This window comes from Pogoniulus pusillus, chromosome 1, assembly GCF_015220805.1.
Source record: "Pogoniulus pusillus isolate bPogPus1 chromosome 1, bPogPus1.pri, whole genome shotgun sequence".
Classification (NCBI taxonomy): domain Eukaryota; kingdom Metazoa; phylum Chordata; class Aves; order Piciformes; family Lybiidae; genus Pogoniulus; species Pogoniulus pusillus.
In genome coordinates this window covers 33,754,552-33,774,027 of record NC_087264.1, presented here as the reverse complement: position 1 = coordinate 33,774,027, position 19,476 = coordinate 33,754,552, and the positions used below count along the sequence as shown (strand labels likewise).

Here is a 19,476-nt window from a genome sequence, read left to right as displayed (position 1 = left end):
ACCTCACCACTCTCTATGGCTGCCTGAACGGAGGTGGGAGTGAGGAGGGGACAGCCTCTGCTCCTCAGTGTCAAGGAGCAGGACCAGAGGAACCAGTTCCAAGCTGCAGCTAGGGAGGTTCAGGCTGGATGCTAGAAAATATTTATTCACTGAAAGCCTTCTCAAACATTGACAGTGATGGAGTCACCATCTCTGCAGGTGTTTAAGTACTGTGTGGACCTGGTGCTTAGGGATATGGTTTAGAGTTAACCCTTCAGTGCAGGGTCAAGTGTTGGACTGGGTGATCTTTGAGGTCTCTTCCAATTGGATGATTTCTATGATTTATGAACAGGCCTTAGCTTATGAAGTAAATAAGAAAAACAAAACAATACAAAAAAGCTTTCTGAAAGTGAAGGAACACTGGGAAGTTTTCACTGATCCCATTTTTTACTACTCTTAATTGCATTTTTTGTACTGAACACAATCCTTGCCTATTTTTTCCTACTCTGCTGCTTTATACAATAATGGGTATCATTAAAGAGCTGTCACCAGAATTACTCCATTTAGAAGCAATTTCTGAAGTACGTACCTTGCAAAGTACTTCAGTTTGTTGATGACGAAAGCTGTTAAATAAATGTGTGTTATACTACTTATATGAAGTCGTTGCTGAGTTCAAACAGCTGATATGCTTCTTAATTTTTACAATCAGGGTCTTGCTATATTCAGATTCTTGGGAAACTAAAACAAGTGAACGAGATCTCAAAGCATTAATAAAGTTTTTAAATATTTCATTAAAGCATATTAAAAATTCCATATCTAGGGGAACACTTTAAAAATTGCTTAATAATTCAAGTGAAAGAGGACTCGAAGATTTTCCCTCCTTCTTCTTCTCTAGGTACTGGCTTACTGCTCTTTATTAACAGACTAAAAATGTGTGTTAGGAGATACAAGATAATGATAATTTATACTTGTGGAAATCATTTTGAAGTATCTTTGTTCCACTTCAATAGTTCCAATGATTCTGGTGATGTCTTCCACCTTATACCAGCTTAGCATTAAGTCCCTGATATTAAGAGGAAAGACAGTAGGCTAAAGAAGTTTTTTCCCTTGAAATTAATGAATAATAACAAGTACCACATTACAGTACTAATTTCCCACATTTACATTAACATTATTCATTAACATAACTACATTTCTAAGAAAAGCAACTCCTCGCCTTGATAATAACAAACTGGTTCAATTAAACTGAAAACAAGAGACACAGTTAGCAGCCTTCCAGTACCTGAAGGGAGCTACAAAAAGGCTGCAGAGGGACTGTTCGCAAAGGACTGCAGTGACAGGGTGAGGCGAAATGGTTTAAAATGAGATTTAGATTGGATGTTAGGAACAAGTTCTACCTGAAGGGAGGTTGTAGCCAGGTGGAGGTTGGCCTCTTCTCCCAGGCAACCAGCAATAGAACAAGGGGACACAGTCTCAAGTTGTGCTGGGGTAGGTATAGGCTGGATGTTAGGAGGAAGCTCTTCCCAGAGAGAGTGATTTGCCATTGGAATGGGCTGCCCAGAGAGGTGGTGGAGTCACCGTCCCTGGAGATCTTCAAGAAAAGACTGGATGAGGCACTTAGCGCCATGGCCTAGTTGACTGGCTAGGGCTGGGTGCTAGGTTGGACTGGATGATCTTGGAGGTCTCTTCCAACCTGGTTGATTCTATGATTCTATGATAAGGGTGGTGGAAGACTGGAATAGGTTGTCCAGGGAGGTAGTTGAAGCCCCATCTCTGGAGTTACTCACAGTCAGGCTCAACAAGGCTCTGAGCGATCTGACTTAGCGCAGGATGTCCCTGCTAGACTAGATGACCTTTGGAGGTCCCCTCTAACCACTATGATTCTGTGATTCTAAACATGTGAAAAGCTGTCAGATTCATATTACTGCTTTCCCAACTTTGATATCAAGTGGGATGTACCTACTCTTCTGCCCCCTAATGAACACAAACCAGTGGGATACAAAATAGAAAGTATATTGTCTATGTATACATAGACAATGGTATGGGTAAGCTTTGTAGTAAGATCCCACACCTACATAAAAAACTGTGAAAGTGTAATGTACCCTTTCTGCCACTCAGTAAAAGCCTAAAATATTATTTCCTCTAGTTTCCAGGAGGCTTGTATTGTGACTGGACAGAGACCATCTGCAAGGGTATCAAGAAGCAGTGCCAGCTGTAATTTGCAGAACCAGCAATCCAGATCTCTAATGGTACACATGTACAGATGAAGCTGGGGGGTTGGACTAGTTGATCTTTCAAGATCCCTTCCAGTTCCTAACATTCTGTGATTCTGTGATTCTACTGCTACCATCAGCAGAATCAAATATCTATAATCATACTTACAAACCAGTTAATATCAATCTATACTTCTGTTGGGTTACGTTTTCCTTTAAACAAAGAAGTAGATGGATTCAGATTCTTAAAGTGAGTTGGACTAAAAAAAACCCAACCCCCAATGTATTGTAAATTCTTGGGACATTCCATTTAACCATGTTCTCCAGATTTTTCCTTTGTTAAAGAAAATGTGAAGAAAGCTGGATGGGTGGATAAACCAACAACAAGGTCCAGGGTCTGGGTGACTATATGCAGAATTAAGAAGTTAATTAGGAAGGGAACTATAATTTGCAGCACTGACATCTATTTTATTTAACTTGCGTGTATCGATGGGAAGCAATTACAATTCAATTAAAATATTCATTTTTATTACTTTACTGACTGACCTTGAAGTTAATGCCTGTTTTATTTAACTGCATCATCTATGGATAAATGTTAACCCTAGAATGTTATGCTCCATTATTTTCAATGCATTTTTAACTCCCCAACTGAACTACATCGGTCAATTTATTACGTGCCATCAAGACAGCAAGTGGGCCTGTATTTCTTTAAGATAGACCAGTACATGATGACAGAAACATCTCAGGAGGTGTTTCTAACAGCATTCAGGGAAACAAATTGGGCTCTTATCTCCAGTATTGTGGCCTAGTTTGAATGTAAAATCAGTACGTGATAGAACAAATGATATAATCACTTCAAAGTAATTCCTATTCCCTCTGTAATTCCTGATAAATCCACTGACAGGAGCAGAGCTCCTCCCTGCAGATATCAGCAATGGCTGCAGACCCTCTCAGGTAGAGCCACAAGCTAACCACTGAAGAGAACTGCATCAATGTCAAAAGCTGAGTTAAAAATTCAGGGCTCTGCTTTGTAGCAAAAAAAAGAAAAGTACCAAAGAACAACACCAAAAGGCATTTCTCTCCTGTTAACCTACACACAAGAACTGTCATTCAAATGGCTCATTTTGTACACATCTATTATTGTAGCAAAAGCCTCACCTGAAGGGTAACCACTTGGTATTACTTGGCATTTATCTAGACCATTAGAAAAATCAAGCTCCATTTTTATGGCATTATATTCAGCTAATAAAATGCACATTCCAAAGCCTTACCTTACTAACAAGAACATGTTCATTTTTTTAAGCATATGTTCAGAAATTTAAAAGTCTGGATTTTAAAGAATATCTTAACATATAAAAATGAATTAAATCCATTTTTACTTCTTAGCAAAATGCTGATTACAATTATTGGTTTTAAGAAATCATAGAATCGCAGAATCATAGGATTGCAGAATAGTTTGGTCTAGAAGGGACTTCCATAGGTCACTTAGTCCAAGCCCTCCTGCAGTCAGCAGAGACATCCTCAACTAGAACAAGTTGTCCAGAGCTCTGGTGGTACATAAAGTTCTTCTGAAGGCTATAGTGAGCCTCTTATCTCAAGACATATATTGTGAAGGAATTACTATCACACATACTCCTATATGTTAACTTTTACCTGTTGATAATATAGGGATAAAGATCTGTCCTTTCCCAACTAACCAAACTTTCTGTTCAAAAAGTGCATCTTCATCCTGCTCTGCTCTGGCAGGGATTGGACTCTATAAAGGTCCTTTCCAACCCCTAATATCCTGTGATCCTCTCTGACTTCTTCCATAAAATAAGGTTAAAAACAATTAGCACAGGCTTTGGAGAAAAAAATGGGAACCTGGTGGTGGGACTCTGCAGTAGGCTGCCCAGGGAGGCTGTGGCTGCCTCTTCCCTGGGGGTGTTCAAGGCCAGGTTGGATGAGGCCTTGAGCAGCTGAGTCTAGTTGAGAGGTGTCCCTGCCCATGACGGATAGGTTGGAGTGGATGAGCTCTATGGTCTCTTGCAACCTAAGCCATTATGTGATTAAGTTTACTTCAGTAAACTGAAAGTTTACTTCTTTTTCCTGACCCCTTCAGCAGCATTGTTGAGTAGTAAGTGCCATCATTATGGATGTCAGGCATCAAGATAACTACTGATGATGGAGAGCAGTATAACATCCAATAAAATTTCTGGAAAGATCCTAATCGACTGCTCGATTAGCTAGTTCCAACCACCCTGCCATGACCAGGACACCTTCAGGGTTGCTCAAGGCCTCATCCAAGTGGGCCTTCAACACCTCCAGAGAAGAGCATATCCACGACCTCCCTGGGCAGCCTGTTCCAACACACAGATGATGTGCACTGACAAAACTCACTTGATCCCAAATTGTACTTCACAGAATCACAAAACTTTCAGGGTTGGAAGGGACCTCAAAGATCTAGTTCTAATCCCCTTGCCATGGGCAAGGACACCTTCCAGTAGATCAAATTGTCTAGAGTCATATTCAGCCTGGCCTTAAAGACCTCCAGGCATGAGGCTTCTGCCACCTCCCTGGGCAACCTGTTCCAGTGTCTCACCACCCTCACAGTGAAGAACTTCCTAACATCCAATCTACATTTCCTCTCCTCTAGCTTGTATCCATTCCCCCCTAGTCCTACCACTACCTGACACCCTAAAAAGTTCCTCACAGTTTTCTTGTAGGCCCCTTTCAGATACTGGAAGGTCACAATAAAGTCTCATCAGAGCCTTCTCCTCTCAAACTGAACAACCCCAACTCTCTCAGGCTTCAGGATATAATATTACAGTTTCACATGAGCAATGGATACAACTGGTATTTCAGGCACACACATGTTAAAAACACTCAATAACTGCTTCTGTTTTAGTTATTACTGAGTAACCTCTAACTTTCTGGGATTTCCACTTAGGAAAGGGTAGATTTCAAACTTAAAAGTGTCATGCAACGTACAGGCATCTTTGTCAGCAAATGGCACTGAAGATAAACCTGCATAAGAAGTTTGGGTTTTTTTGATAGCTCAGGTTTGCTGCTAGCTCATGTAATGTTCTTCTCTCACCAACCAAGCCTCTGAAAAACACACTCTGAAGGAAAGGAAGCTGATCTACTTATAGACCAACAGAAGGCATGTGATGAAGGCTTGCTAACAATAGTTCTTTTGCATGTCACTGAGAGCAATTGGTAGCCCATTCGGAAAGACAGAAAACTGGCACAGCTGATGGTATTAATTTGTAATGGTGGGCTTAGGGAAATGCACTAAAACACTCTTCATTTACTAGCATAATTGTGTGTTTTCTACATAAAGTGACAGCCTTTTACCATGCCAATACTGGCACTAAGTTAATGGAGAACAGGATGAGGCAGGTGTAGGAGTATGCCAGAGCTGATGAATGCCGAGCTCAGGTGACAGATTTGCTTCTCACATTCACATCTGTGCAATGTAGCATCAATGCATTACCCTTCAGACTCTGATATCTCTTATTTTAAATATTTTCATTGCAGTTTAGCTTCGATTATTAATGTAAGAGGCAAAAAGTTAAACTGTATCTTATCTTCTTTGCCACTTGATATGTTAAACAGCCTTCATACCTTAAATCCACTTTAATAAGGCATGCAATTATTAAAGCATTACAGAATGGCCCCAGAGCACACAAGCTCCATTAAATTTGCTTACATCTAATTACATCTGCCTGAGGCAGGTGAGAAATTGACTCTGATAAGATCTTTCTTTTACCTGTAGCCAAAAGAAAGGGAAAAAAAAACACAACTGGATTTTCTATCTAATTGCTATCTCCAAGTATTTATGGTATTTGCGCTTTCAATGGACAGTCCACAAAGCACTCTTTGTGCACTTACTAGAGCAGTTTAAAGGTTTTTAAGACTGCAGAATACAAAAGGCAATCTTATCTTGCCTCAGGCATGAGACAGGTCATCAATGATGCCTACTTGTGAAACAGTTTTATCTATTATTTAAATCATATATTTTCTTTTAAAGGTACTTCTGATGGGGAAAAGCAAGTTATATATTCTCTGTGGACTTGTGGTTTTCTTTCATGTCATCTTAAGCAATGAAAGCATTCCATTTTATGGAAAAAACTAACATCAAATGTACTTTAGCTGGCTGGGAAACTAGCCCTTCAAAAAAAGATCCTGATTTCCAAGCAGAACTTTGTAGCAGAAAACAATGTGTTTATAACTGGCCTTCCAAAAGCGAGGGAAACACTACTGAATCACACTGCTTTGTGTAACTGAGGGAATGTGCAGCTTTACTGTAAATCAAACTAGGACAAAGCAAACAAACAAACAAAATCACAAAATTAATGTAATGACTTCTGCAGGATAATTGCTTTCCATCTTTTCCATGTCCCCTTCGTGAAAGAATTAAATACAGGTTAAATTACTCAGGCATTATGACCTTTTCAGCCATATAATTTGTTAACTTTTACTTCATATTAACATTTTGTATCCTAAAACATAGTAAAAAAATATAAATACATTCTGCTTTTCTCTGTTACGTTGTGGTTTGCTCACAGGAAGTTTAAGCAGACAACACTGAATCACAGAATCATTGAATCATAGAATCAACCAGGTTGGAAGAGACCTCCAGGAGCATCCAGTCCAACCTAGCACCCAGCCCTATCCAGTCAACTAGACTATGGCACTAAATGCCTCATCCAGTCTTTTCTTGAACACCTCCAGGGACGGTGACTCCACCACCTCCCTGGGCAGCCCATCCCAATGCCAATCACTCCCTCTGGGAAGAACTTCCTCCTAACATCCAGCCTATACCTACCCTGGCACAACTTGAGACTCTGTCCCCTTGTTCTATTGCTGGTTGCCTGGGAGAAGAGGTCACCCCCCACCTGGCTACACTGTCCCTTCAGGTAGTTGTAGACAGCAATGAGGTCAGCCCTGAGCCTCCTCTTCTCCAGGCTAAACAACCCCAGCTCCCTCAGCCTCTCCTCATAGGGTTTGTGTTCCAGGCCTCTCACCAGCTTTGTTGCCCTTCTCTGGACACCTTCCAGCACTTCAACATCTCTCTTGAATTGAGGAGCCCACAACTGGACACAGTACTCAAGGTGTGGCCTGAGCAGTGCTGAGTACAGGGGAAGAATAACCTCCCTTGTCCTGCTGGCCACACTGTTCCTGATGCAGGCCAGGATGCCATTGACTCTCTTGGCCACCTGGGCAAACTGCAGGCTCATGTTTAGCCTACTGTCTATCAGTACCCCCAGGTCCCTTTCCTCCTGGCTCCTTTCCAGCCACTCAGTCCCCAGCCTGTAGCGCTGCTTGGGGTTGTTGTGGCCAACAATCTCACAATCTGAATACGTACCAAAAGCTGCCACTTTAATGATTATGGCTTGAATGCGAGATGAGATCATTTCTTTAAGGAGGATTTCCTGCTTCCGACGCCAAAGGTAAGCTAAAGGCTGAAGGTTCAGCCTTCTGCACCTAAAAAACAAGAAATTGGGAAAAGCTAAGCATTGTGTTTCCACACAGCATGGTTGGTGAATGTGGTAGTTTGAGGGGGTCCCAGGTTCCCTTAAGGAAACTACAGAGGCGAAGTCCCATGCCGAGGTTCCACCATATTGTAATATTGTTGTTCTGTTCTGCTTTCTGGTATCACAGCTTATAAGGCAGAGCCTGTCCAATAGAGCTCTCTTTCCCTCCTCCTCTCCTCCCTGCACATCTCTCTCCAGGAAGAGCGGCCTCCCTTCGTACCTGGTGGGCTGTGTGAGGGAGATGGCTTCCAGCTGGCAGGGAATTCTGAGCTGCACCATGCGGCCTGCTGAGGCCTAGGCTGTGGGGGGCAGTGCTGGCCTACTCTCAGGCCTGCTGAGAGTGCAAGGGGTGGAGGCTTTCAGGTGGTTTTAGTCCAATAAACTTGGTCTAGCTTGTGAATGCATCCATTCTACCTGATTGCTTTTGCATGTACACACTGGTAAACAGAATCTCTCTTTAAACTTCCAATCAGTGTGCAGTATCTTCATTTTCACTCTTACAGAGAGGTAAGAGTAAGGCTGAGCTCCCTGGTGTGCTACAGACCCTGGATGAAGGAGAGGAAGCCTGGAGGAGGGAATGCTCCCACTGGTCAGTGCAGACTGGGTTAGGGATCAGTTACACAAATCAAACATTCACAAGTCCATGGGCCCTGATGGAATGCACCCAAGGGTGCTGAGAGAGCTGCCTGATGTTATTGCTCTGCCTCTCTCCATCATCTTTGGCAAATGGTGGCAGACAGGAGAGGTGCCTGAGGACTGGAGGAGAGCCAGTGTCACTCCAGTCTTCACAAAGGGCAAGAAAGAGGTTCCAGGGAACTACAGACCAGTCAGCCTCACATCCATCCCTGGAATATGATGGAGCAGCTCCTGTTGGAGGGCATCTCAAGGCACTTGGAAGAGAAGAAGGTTATCAGGAGTAGTCAGCATGGATTTACCAAGAGGAAGTCATGCTTGACTAATCTCATAGCACTTTATGATGCCATAACTGAATGGGTAGATTCAGGGAAACCAGTGAATTTAGTCTACCTTGACCTCAGCAAGGCCTTTGACACTGTCTCCCATGACATTTTAGTGAGCAAGCTGAGGAAGTGTGGGATGGGAGAGCAGCCAGTGAGGTGGGTTAGGATCTGCTTGCAAGATGGAGTTCAGAGGATGGTGATCAATGGTGCCAGGTCCAGCTGGAGAGCTGTGACTAGCAGTGTCCCCCAGGGATCAGTCGTGTTCAGCATCTTCACAAATGACTTTGAGGAGGGCACAGAGTGTCTGCTCAGCAGGTTTGCTGATGACACCAAGCTGGGAGGCTTGGCAGATACAGCTGAAGGCTGTGCGGTCATCCAGACAGACCTGGACAGACTGGAGAGCTGGGCACAGAGGCACCAGGTGAAGTTCAACAAGGACAAGTGCAGAGTCCTGCATCTGGGAAAGAATGATAAACTGCACCAGTACAGGCTGGGAGGTGATCTGCTGGAGAGCAGTCCTGTGGAGAGGGACCTGGGGGTCCTGGTGGATAACAAGGTATCCATGGCACAGCATTGTGCCCTTGTGGCCAAGAAGGCCAATGGGATCCTGGGATGTATTATGAAAAGTGTGTCCTGTGTCCAGCAGATCAAGGGAGGTTCTTCTGCCTCTCTACTCTGCCCTGGTGAGATCTCACATTGAATACTGTGTTCAGTTTTGGGCTCCCCAGTTGAAGAGGGACAGGGATCGGCTGGAGAGGGTCTAGCGGAGGGCTACGATGATTAGGGGACTGCAGGGCATGGCTTATGAGGAGAGGCTGAGGGACCTGGGGCTTTTTAGTCTGGAGAAGAGAAGGCTTAGAGGGGATTTGATAAATGTTTGTAAGTATCTGAAGGCTGGCCAGGAGGGAGGGGGCAGGCTCTTTTCACTTGCTCCCTGTGATAGGACAAGGAGCAATGGGTATAAGTTGCAGCAAAATAGGTTCTGCCTCAGCACAAGGGGGAATTTCTTTACTGTAAGGGTCACAAAGCACTGGAACAGGCTTCCCAGAAGCCTTTTCAGCACAGAAAAGACTTAATGGATGTATTGGAGCAGGTCCAGAAAAGTGTCATGAAAATGACCAAGAGGCTAGAGCACCTCCTGAATGAGAACAGGCTGAGAGGGTTGGGGTTGTTCAGCTTGGAGAAAGCTCTGGAAAGACCCTACAGACGTTCTAGTACTTAAAGGGGGCTTTATAAAAGGATGAGGAGGGACTCCTTCTCTGTAAGTTTAGTGACAGGACATGGAGCAATGATTTTAAACCAAAAAAGTGCAGATTTATATTAGATATTAGGTAGAAATTCTTCACTGTGAGGGTGTTGAGACACTGGAACAGGTGCCCCAGAGAAATTGTGGGTGACCCTTTCCCTGCAATCATTCAAGGTCAGATCGGATGGAAGCTCTGAGCACCCTAATATAGTGGAAGGTGTTCCTGCTCATGGCAGAGGAGCTGGAACTAGATGATTCCAACCCAAACTATCCTGAGATGATACAATTTTAAGTGCTTACTTCTTCCAAGCATAGCTGAAGCAAGAGTTACTGCTCTGTGATAAATGTGGCACACATCCCCAGTATAATATGCTGAACTCAACCATCCTGTGATTTGCATCAATATCCAAGGAAAAAGGAATCACTCAGGAAAATTTATCCTGGTAATGCAGAGTATTAACTTTTAAACATAAATTTAATTATTTGTTTTGATATATATCATATTTAAGTAGCATTTGATCTACAGCACTTGATTGTTTACCAAATTAGGTAGGTGACCCTTCTGCAAACTGTCAAGTACCATCAGCTGGTGAGAAAATGTGTAATGCCTGCTTCCTGAAAAAACTTAAAAACATTTAACTGTGGGACTAGCTCAGGGCACTGAAATATTACATTTATTTGTCAATTATCATTGTTTATCCATTGGATGAGCTTTCTCCCATATGTTTGACAGACCCATTAATAGTAATATCAAGGCTTTATAGTTAAACATCCACAGTTATCATCCACATAATCTGATTAGTTTTGTTATGACTTTCATATCTTTTAACAGACCACTAAGCTGTGAAGTTGACAGAAATATTCAGCAGCTCTGAACGTGAATTCTTTAGGTGCCTAACTTTAGCTACGGAATTAGCTGACCCAAGAAGTCAGGATGGTTTGTGCAAAGCCACTTAATTGTAAGGACTAAATCTACAGATCAATGTAAAACTATTTTACCACTGAGCAACCTAAAAATTAATCAGGTCTGTCTGAAACATTGTGATGTCTTCTCAAGCTCTGGGCTGTGGTAAGAGATCTGTGATTTAGGTTCAAGTTTCTGACTGCAATTCATGTAACTGCAATTCCTGTAATTTCTATGTGAAGTGTAAAGGAGACATTCATGCTGAGTAACTGGATGATGGGAGTTATGCTGGCAGAACATTAACTTATTAACATCTACAGTGTATTCCAGATGTTTGCTTTATCACTGACTGATGAAATTATAATTCATTTTTAATCCAAGGTAGTTTTACATTTCATCAGATCTATATACAGAGATTTTTTTTTTCCTCCAGACTCAAATCAAATCTTGGCCTGTACAAAAACACACAATTTCAGTATCACAGAATGTTAAGGGTTGGAAGGGACCTCCAGAGATCATGGAGTCCCACCCCCCTGCCACAGCAGGACCCTATATAGAATCTAGCTCAGGTTACACAGGAACACATCATGACAGGGCTTGAAAGTCTCCAGAGAAGGAGACTGCACAACCTCTCTGGGCAGCCTGTTCCAGTGCACCCTTACACTAAAGAAGTTCTTCCTCATGTTAAGATGGAATTTCCTGTGCTGTAGTTCATACCCATTACCCCTTGTCCTATCCTAGGGCACAACTGAGAAGAATCTGTCCCCTCCCTCTTGACCCCCAGCCCTCAGATATTTAGAAACCTTGATTAGAACTTACTCTAAGTTTTCCCTTCACCAGACCAAAGAGCCCCAGGTCCCTCAGTCTCTCCTCAAAGGGCAGTGCTCCAGCTGCTTAATTGTGATGATAGTTCTATGCAGATATGTAATTCCCCTTATATACCTTATTTTAAAATAAGCCTTTTCACAGTATCACAGTCTACCCAGACCTAAAGTGGGCACAGGAGAAATGCCAAATGAAAGCTCCAGATTAATGATAACAGATTTTAGATTTTAGGGAGGTGAAGGAAGATCTGCACATAAGGATTCTCTTGCACTTAATTTCTGACAAGTCACAGGATGTTCCTCAGCATCTAAACGCTGTTGAAAAATAGAGATACTTGACCATCACACTGTAGTCACTGGAACTGAGTGTGAGCTTTCTGCTGACATCAAAAACCTCAATCCACTCAACTGCTTTCATATTAAAACCCCTTGTCTTTTCAGCAGATGCATGATAGACTTGACAGCTGTCTTCCAATACCTGAAGGAATCCTACAGGAAAACTGGAGAGGGATATTTCATAATGGTGTCTAGCAATAGGACAAAAGGGAATGGTTTGAAGCTGAGGAAGAGTCTGTTTAGATTGGATCTTAGGAAGAATTTCTTCAGTAGGAGGCCGGTGAGACTCTGGAATAGACTACCCAGGGAGGCTGTGGCTGCCTCAACCCTGGGGGTGTTCAAGGCCAGGCTGGCTGAGGCCTTGAGCAACTAAATCTAGTTGAGAGGTGTCCTTGTTCATGGTGCCCATGATTAGAGTAGATGGTCTCTAAGGTCCCTTCCAACCTAAGCCATTCTAGGATTTTATGATATACTGCAAAAAAAGCAAGCAAACAAAACCAAAGCAATAAAAGAACATTAAAAAAAGCCCAAACAACAAAAATCAGAAAGAAAGAAACAAATGAAAAAACACACGAAGCCCCCAGACAAACAACAAACACTTGTATGGACAAACTGAATTAATTAGGAACCATAAAACAGCAGAAATAAAGCAACGGCCTGCTCCAGAGTTTGAGTTAGAAAACAAACACAGAAAGCACTTTTCAGAATAGGTGAAGATGAATATTTTCTTACACATCTTCAACTCGAACTCGTTGATAGTCAGAAAGAATGGCTCCCACAGATACCCCCTCCACTCCTTCTTTGTCCTGAAAAGAGATGAAATGTTAATGACAGCAGAATATGTTGGCCTAGAGATTCAATGCATCTCCTAGCAGAACTAACCTGTGCCCAGTACTAAAGGGCTGCAATGTAGATCTTGCATAGAAAAGCACAGCACAGTTGACCTCCTATGTGGTTAATCCTCTAGCACATTACTTAAGCATCATGCCACAGAAGAAATATCCAAGGTAACTGAAAAACACCACATTTAACAGCTTATCCTGAAGTTTTCCTGACGTCCTGAAAAGTCCTTCCAGCTCTCCACTGTAACTGAGGTGTTAGCTAGCGCTCCTACAAATAAACACCAGCAAAATCCAATAATGGCCATCAAACCGCTAGCATCTGTCACAATGTGCAGCACAAGAAGGTATGAGAGGACTCTTTTTCACAGAATCACAGAAACATTCAGGTTGGAAAAGCCCCTCAGGATCATAGAATCAAACAGGTTGGAAGAGACCTCCACGATCATCCAGTCAAACCTATCACCCAGTCCCATCCAATCAACTAGACCATGGCACTAAGTGCCTCATCCAGTCTTTTCTTGAACACCTCCAGGGATGGCGACTCCATCACTGCTCTGGGCAGCCCATTCCAATGGCAAATCACTCTGTGAAGAACCAAGGGTATTTTTGTGTTTGGTTGGTTTTATTTGCTTTGCTTTCATCAGTTTTCTGAAAGTTTATGTGGGTTTGTGGGGGTTGGGGTTTTTTTGGTTGCTGTTGTTGTTGTGGTTTTGTGTGAATTTTTTTTGTTTGGGTTTTGTTGTTTGGTTTGGTTTGGGTTTTTGTTTGAGGTTTTGGATGTTTTTGGTGGTTTTTTTTTTTCTAGTGTGTTTATTTGTTCACCCTGGAGAAAAGAAGATTCCAGGGAGACCTAATAGCAGCCTTCCAGTACTTGAAGGGGACTACTAGATGGCTGCAGAGGGGCTGTCTGCAAAGACCTGCAGTGATAGGACAAGGTGAAATGGTTTGAAATGAGAGAAAAGGAGATTTATATTGGATGTTAGGAACAAGTTCTGTACCATGAGGGTGGTGGAACACTGGTACAGGTTGCCCAGAAGAGAGTTGAGGCTCATCCTTCAAGATATTCAAGGTCAGGCTTTACAAGGCTCTGAGCTACCTGATCTAGTTGAGAATGCCCCTGCTGGCTGCAGGGCAATTGGATTAGATGACATTTGGAGGTGCCTTCCAACCCAAACCATTCTACGATTCTGAAATAGAATGGCTTAGGTTGGAAGGGATATTGGAAATTGTCTGCTTCAACCTCTCCACCATGGGCTGGGACACCTCCCAACTAGACTCAGCTGTGCTGCTGTTAAGTTGGCTCTGTAATAGCCATGCACTGACCCAGCTAAAGTAAATATAAACAGAAATCTATGAGTAATTTCTGCTAGCATGCTCTGATTTAAAATTTTGCTCTTTTATTATCTCTGGATGCGTTCCTGTGTGACCTGTGCTACATTCTATGGTCCTGCTCTAATGGAGAGCTTGGACTTGATGATACATGGAGGTCCTTTCCAACCCCTAACATCCTGTGATCCTGTGACTGGATTGAGACATTTCCTCAATTATCCTCAGTGTATGCACTGTAACCCACAACACTGACAGAAGCACTCTACGGGCAAGTAAAGTATTCATTGCAGCAATACTAGTGCAGAGGTTTCCTTTAATTTCACATGTTAATGCCTTTACCTGACCCTCTCAGAGCTCAGCAAAAAGCAAATGAGTGCTGATGTTTTCAATTTAATTAGTATATTACACATGCCACACTTATTAGAGGGAAATGTTACATTAATGAATGTAAAAGTTAGCTGCAAATTACCTCAGAGTTATTACCAATTTCCCAAGTTACTGCTCCTTAAGATAACCCTCTCCCAATGGTCCTTCCGGTAATTTTTCTTTGCCTGATAAACATGATGATTAAACAGCACACAGTGCAAACCTTTGATACTTTTTAAATTAAATCCATGCCCAGCCTAAGGGCTTCTGTCTGATTCCAACTAAATGTGTCAGTTAATCAGATAAAAAAAAAATTATCAGCAGCTCAAAGAAACAGCAGCCTTAGGGTTCATCAGCGCCAGAGAAAGCTAAACAAAATAAAGTCATACAGACAAGATCGTGTTACCAGTAAAGGTTAATGCTAAGCCTATCATGGCATACAACCATTCACCACCTTAAAAATGTCTGTCTGAAATGAAATATTCCATACAGCATCAAAATGATAGCAAAAGAAAAGGAAGTGCCAGACCTGTGCCTATTTATCTAGGCCTGTTCACGTGGATTTCAACACAGCCCGTGCAGAAAAACATAGAATATCCCAAAACATTCACTACTTAAAAGTGAGGGATCTATACATTTATCTATTGAAACTATCAATTTATGAGCTAGGTAAGAAACTGAAGTATAAATACCTGAGGAATGAATAAAGGAGGGTTAACATTCGCTTCATAGCTTTATCACAGAATTAATTAGGTTGGAAAAGACCTCTGATATCATCAAGTCCAACTTATCAACAACACCATCTAATCAACCAAACCATAGAGTCATAGAATCAAACAGGTTGGAAGAGGCCTCCAAGATCATCCAGTCCAACCTAGCACCCAGCCCTATCCAATCAACTAGACCATGGCACTAAGTGCCTCATCCAGTCTTTTCTTGAACACTTCCAGGGACTTCCCCACCTTCCTGGGCAGCCCATTCCAATGGCAAAATCTAACAGTACAAGCTGCAAAATCACAAGCTTAAGAAAAAGAACGTGAAATCTATGGTGATAATGAAAGCTGTTAATAAAGAAACTATAATAATTAGTAAATATGGCTAAAATAGAATTATAAAAGGGTAGGGAGTTGGAAGGGACCTCTGGAGATCATCTAGTCCAACCCTCCCTGCTAACTTGGGTATGCCCAGACCAGGTAGCACAAACGCATTCAAGTAGGTGTTGAAAGTCTCTGAAGACGGAGATTGCACAACCTCTCTGAGCAGCCTGTTCCAGTGCTCCATAATCCCCAAAGTAAAGAAGTCTCTTCTTAAGTTTAAATGAAATGTCCTGTGCTCTCATTTGTCCCTTGTACTATAACTGCCTACCTCTTAAGAAGGGCCCAGCCCCATCCTCATGAACTCCACTCTTTGACCAAGTGCCACATCCAGTTTGTTTTTAAACACTTCCAGGGGTGAGGAGTCCATCACCCTAGATAGAGTTCATTTTATGAGCAAAATGTAAAATAGATTACCTCTAACTGAAATTGTCTTCCCAATCAGTATCCTGCTTGAAGCTTGAATGAGCACTAGAAAACTGTTACACCTGCTTAAAGCTTAACACCATTTAGTGCCTAAAAATCATGATAATCAGTAATTTGCAAAATTTGCAAGTCAAAACACAACATGTTTACAGATGTGTGACAACACATCCATTAGTTACAGGATTCTTAGGCTTCTGAAAATATTTGAATGGAAAATTCTTAAATATGAGTGTTGCCTTCTAATCTTTGAAGTATTCCAAGATCACTGATTTCAAATGCAGTATCACAAGATGTTAGGGGTTGGAAGGGACCTCTGTAGATCTTCCAGTCCAACTACCCTGCCACAACAGGACCACAGAATCTAATGCAAGTTGCACAGGAACACATTCAGACAGGGCTGGAAAGTCTCCAGAGAAGGAGACTCCACAACCTCTCCAGGAAGCCTGTTCCAGTGCTCTGAGACCCTTACAGTCAAGAAGTTATTCCTCATGTTGAGCTGAAACCTTCTGTGCAGCAGTTCACATCCACTGCCTCTTGTCCTATTCCAGGGCACAAGTGAGCAGAGGCTGACCCTGTCCCTTCCTTCCTGACCCCCAGCCCACAGATATTTATAGACATTCACTAGATCCTCTCTCAGTTGTTTTCTCTCCAGACTCAGTCCCAGGTCTCTCAGCCTTTCCTCATCTGGCAGTGCTCCAGTCCCTTCAGCATCCTTGTAGCCCTCCCTTGGAGTCTCTCCAGTAGATCCCTCTCCCTCTTGAACTGGGGAGCTCAGAACTGGATGCAATATTCCAGGCAAGGTCTCACCAGGGCAGAGCAAAGGAGGAGGAGAACCTTCCTTGATCTGCTGGACACACTCCTCTTAATGCACCCCAGGAGGTACCACCACCTTTAAGAGTACTGACGGCCTATCTTCAAGAGCTTTACAAAGGTAATAACTGGAATACTGCATGCACACACACACACACAAATCTATTCAATCCATATAGGGGGGTATTTGTCTGATCTCAATCACAGCTTTCAGTATCTCACTGCAATCTCGTAATAACCACATTTAATTAGAATACGGTCCTCTTGCTACCTGGAAGTGTCAAAGGTTCATGGACATGGTGCAAGCATATGTTTGTATGCATATAAGCACATGCACATACCACTGCAGATGAAAAAAGTGAGAGCATGGAAGACACAGAAACACCATTGTGAAAGCTAGCATCAAACAGAAGTGTATTGAAATGCTGCAGTTCAAAAGGCTGAAATTAAATTCTCAATAGCAGAAACAGAAACCCAGGAAACTCTTCCTCTACAGCCATACATCACACCACAAATGCAGGTGTCCCTGATATAATGCTATCGTGGTATTATTCCAGATCAAAGTCTTGATGAAGACAAACCACTTGCAACATTTAGAAAATGGTCAAAGCAACATCAGTTTGTACTTTTTTAGTTAAGAGATGATTCATAATTTTAGGTGATGATAGACCATCCACTTGCAACATACTCTCTGACTTCAGACATGGCAGAATTTCATTCCTGGAGTTGGGGTTTTGGGGTTGGTTTTGGGTTTCTTTCTTTTTTTTTTTTTTAAAGTAGTATCCTTAACAAACTGTAAGACAGAGAAATGGCAGCTTTGATAAGCTAAGTTCTTGAATATTTGCACACATTTTTTATCCCTTGCTCTGCATTCCTTTCAACCACACTGCCATTAGCATCTAGGGGCTATCTACCTCTCCACAATGAAGATCAACAAGGCACAATGCAGTAAAACATCTGGAAAAAAAAACAACAAAACAACTCTGAACAGACTCTACAAGTTGCTCTAATAACCTGAGGTATGTAGCATGATTAGTTTGGGTAATTCAAGTCATCAACAGAATTCCACTAATAGAATGTACTCTAGGAAAATAGCACACAAAAATTAACTGTCTGGCCTCATTTATTTTTATGTGAGCACTGTCAAAGCAGTGTTACTTAATGAAGTATTTCAGAACACACACTGGAAAATATTGAGGCTTACAAGCAACTTCATTCACATTACTAATTCCGTAAGCAAACAGGTTTTTGAGCAAGAAAAATTGTGGGCATGACAGGACAAGACACTGAGCTCTCCTTTTGTTGTGTCTCCCACGCGTCTTGAGTCTTGTACTGTTGCATGCAGTAAGAAAAACACATCTGAAATGAACATAAACTATTGTGTTGACTAGAAACAGATCTATTCCTCCCTTACATTTACTAGTAAAGAATATAGCTTCCTGAGAGCAAAGACATGTAAAAAAACTATATAAATAAACCTTATTTTTCTAAAATTAACTCCTATATGTCGTAATGCAACATTAAAGTATCTGCCTGCTTATTTTAACACATTCTAAATCATAAACATTTCAGATGAAGTCAATTTTATTGTCACTAACAAGTATGACAAGTAGGTATGTTTATGTACACTTAGAAAATTCATTCTCTCATGTACCACAGCTGAGAACATTTTTCAAAGCTCCATTTCATATTTATGAAATCTAATACGATGACTACACAGATACAGACACCCTCACACTGCCATGTGAGCTGCTTTAAAAGGAAAAGACTTTCAAGAATATGGCAATTTGCTTGCATTTTTATTATGACTTAAATGCCAAAGAATTGTACAAAACCTTCAATTCATAGAGAACGTATTTTCGTAATACTAAATGTTCACTTTGTACCTTCCAGTATTTGCAGGAAAAAAGCTACTGAAAGTATTCGTAAATCATAGAAGCATAGGATGATCTGGGTTGGAAGGGACCTCCAAAGATCATCTAACCCAACCCCCTTCTGGGTTGGAAGGAACTTCCAAAGGTCATCTAGACAAATATCCTCTGCAGTCAGAAGAGGCATCCTCCACTAGATCAGGTTGCTCAGAGACCTGACGAGCCACTCCTTGAGTATCTCCAGGGATGTGACCTCAACCACCTCCCTGGGCAACCTGTTCCAGTGTTCCACCACCCTCATGATGCAGAACTTGTTCCCCGCATCCAATCTCAATCTACTCTTCTCTCCTTTCAAGCCATTGCCCCTTGTCCTGTCACTGCAGGCCTTTACAAACAGTCTCTCTCCATCCTTTTTCTAGGCCCCCTTCAGGGACTGGAAGATCACTATTAGGTCTCCTCAAGCTCCATCAAAATTTAAGTGCCAAACTTAGCAGTCCAACAACTAGCCTTGAAGTAGTAGCACACGGAGCATGCTGTACTGCAGAAAAAGACCACATTCTGCAAGAGGAAATCAATTTTCACTTCAGGTTGATCAAGATATAAAATTATTCCATGCCATGTTCAAGCAAGTTGTGTGAACATGGTCAGAAGTGTTCATTACTGAAAGGCTGATCACATTCATCAATTTCAAGTACTTGAATTAAAAAAAATACCCAGTATGACAGACACGAAGAACACCTCACACTGCAGATAAATTA

At 42.0% G+C, this 19,476-nt stretch overlaps 1 protein-coding gene across 1 annotated transcript in view; it reads right to left on the bottom strand.

The window, feature by feature from the left end:
* The window catches only part of DPH6 (diphthamine biosynthesis 6), a 191,006-nt gene that overhangs the window by 140,020 nt on the left and 31,510 nt on the right, over window positions 1–19,476 (bottom strand). Inside the window, exons 4-5 of the mRNA XM_064147998.1 lie at window positions 12,713–12,786; window positions 7,543–7,661 (exon numbers count right to left, since the gene is read on the bottom strand). Coding sequence (XP_064004068.1) covers window positions 7,543–7,661; window positions 12,713–12,786 — 193 coding nt within the window. The remainder of the gene's footprint in view (window positions 1–7,542; window positions 7,662–12,712; window positions 12,787–19,476) is intronic.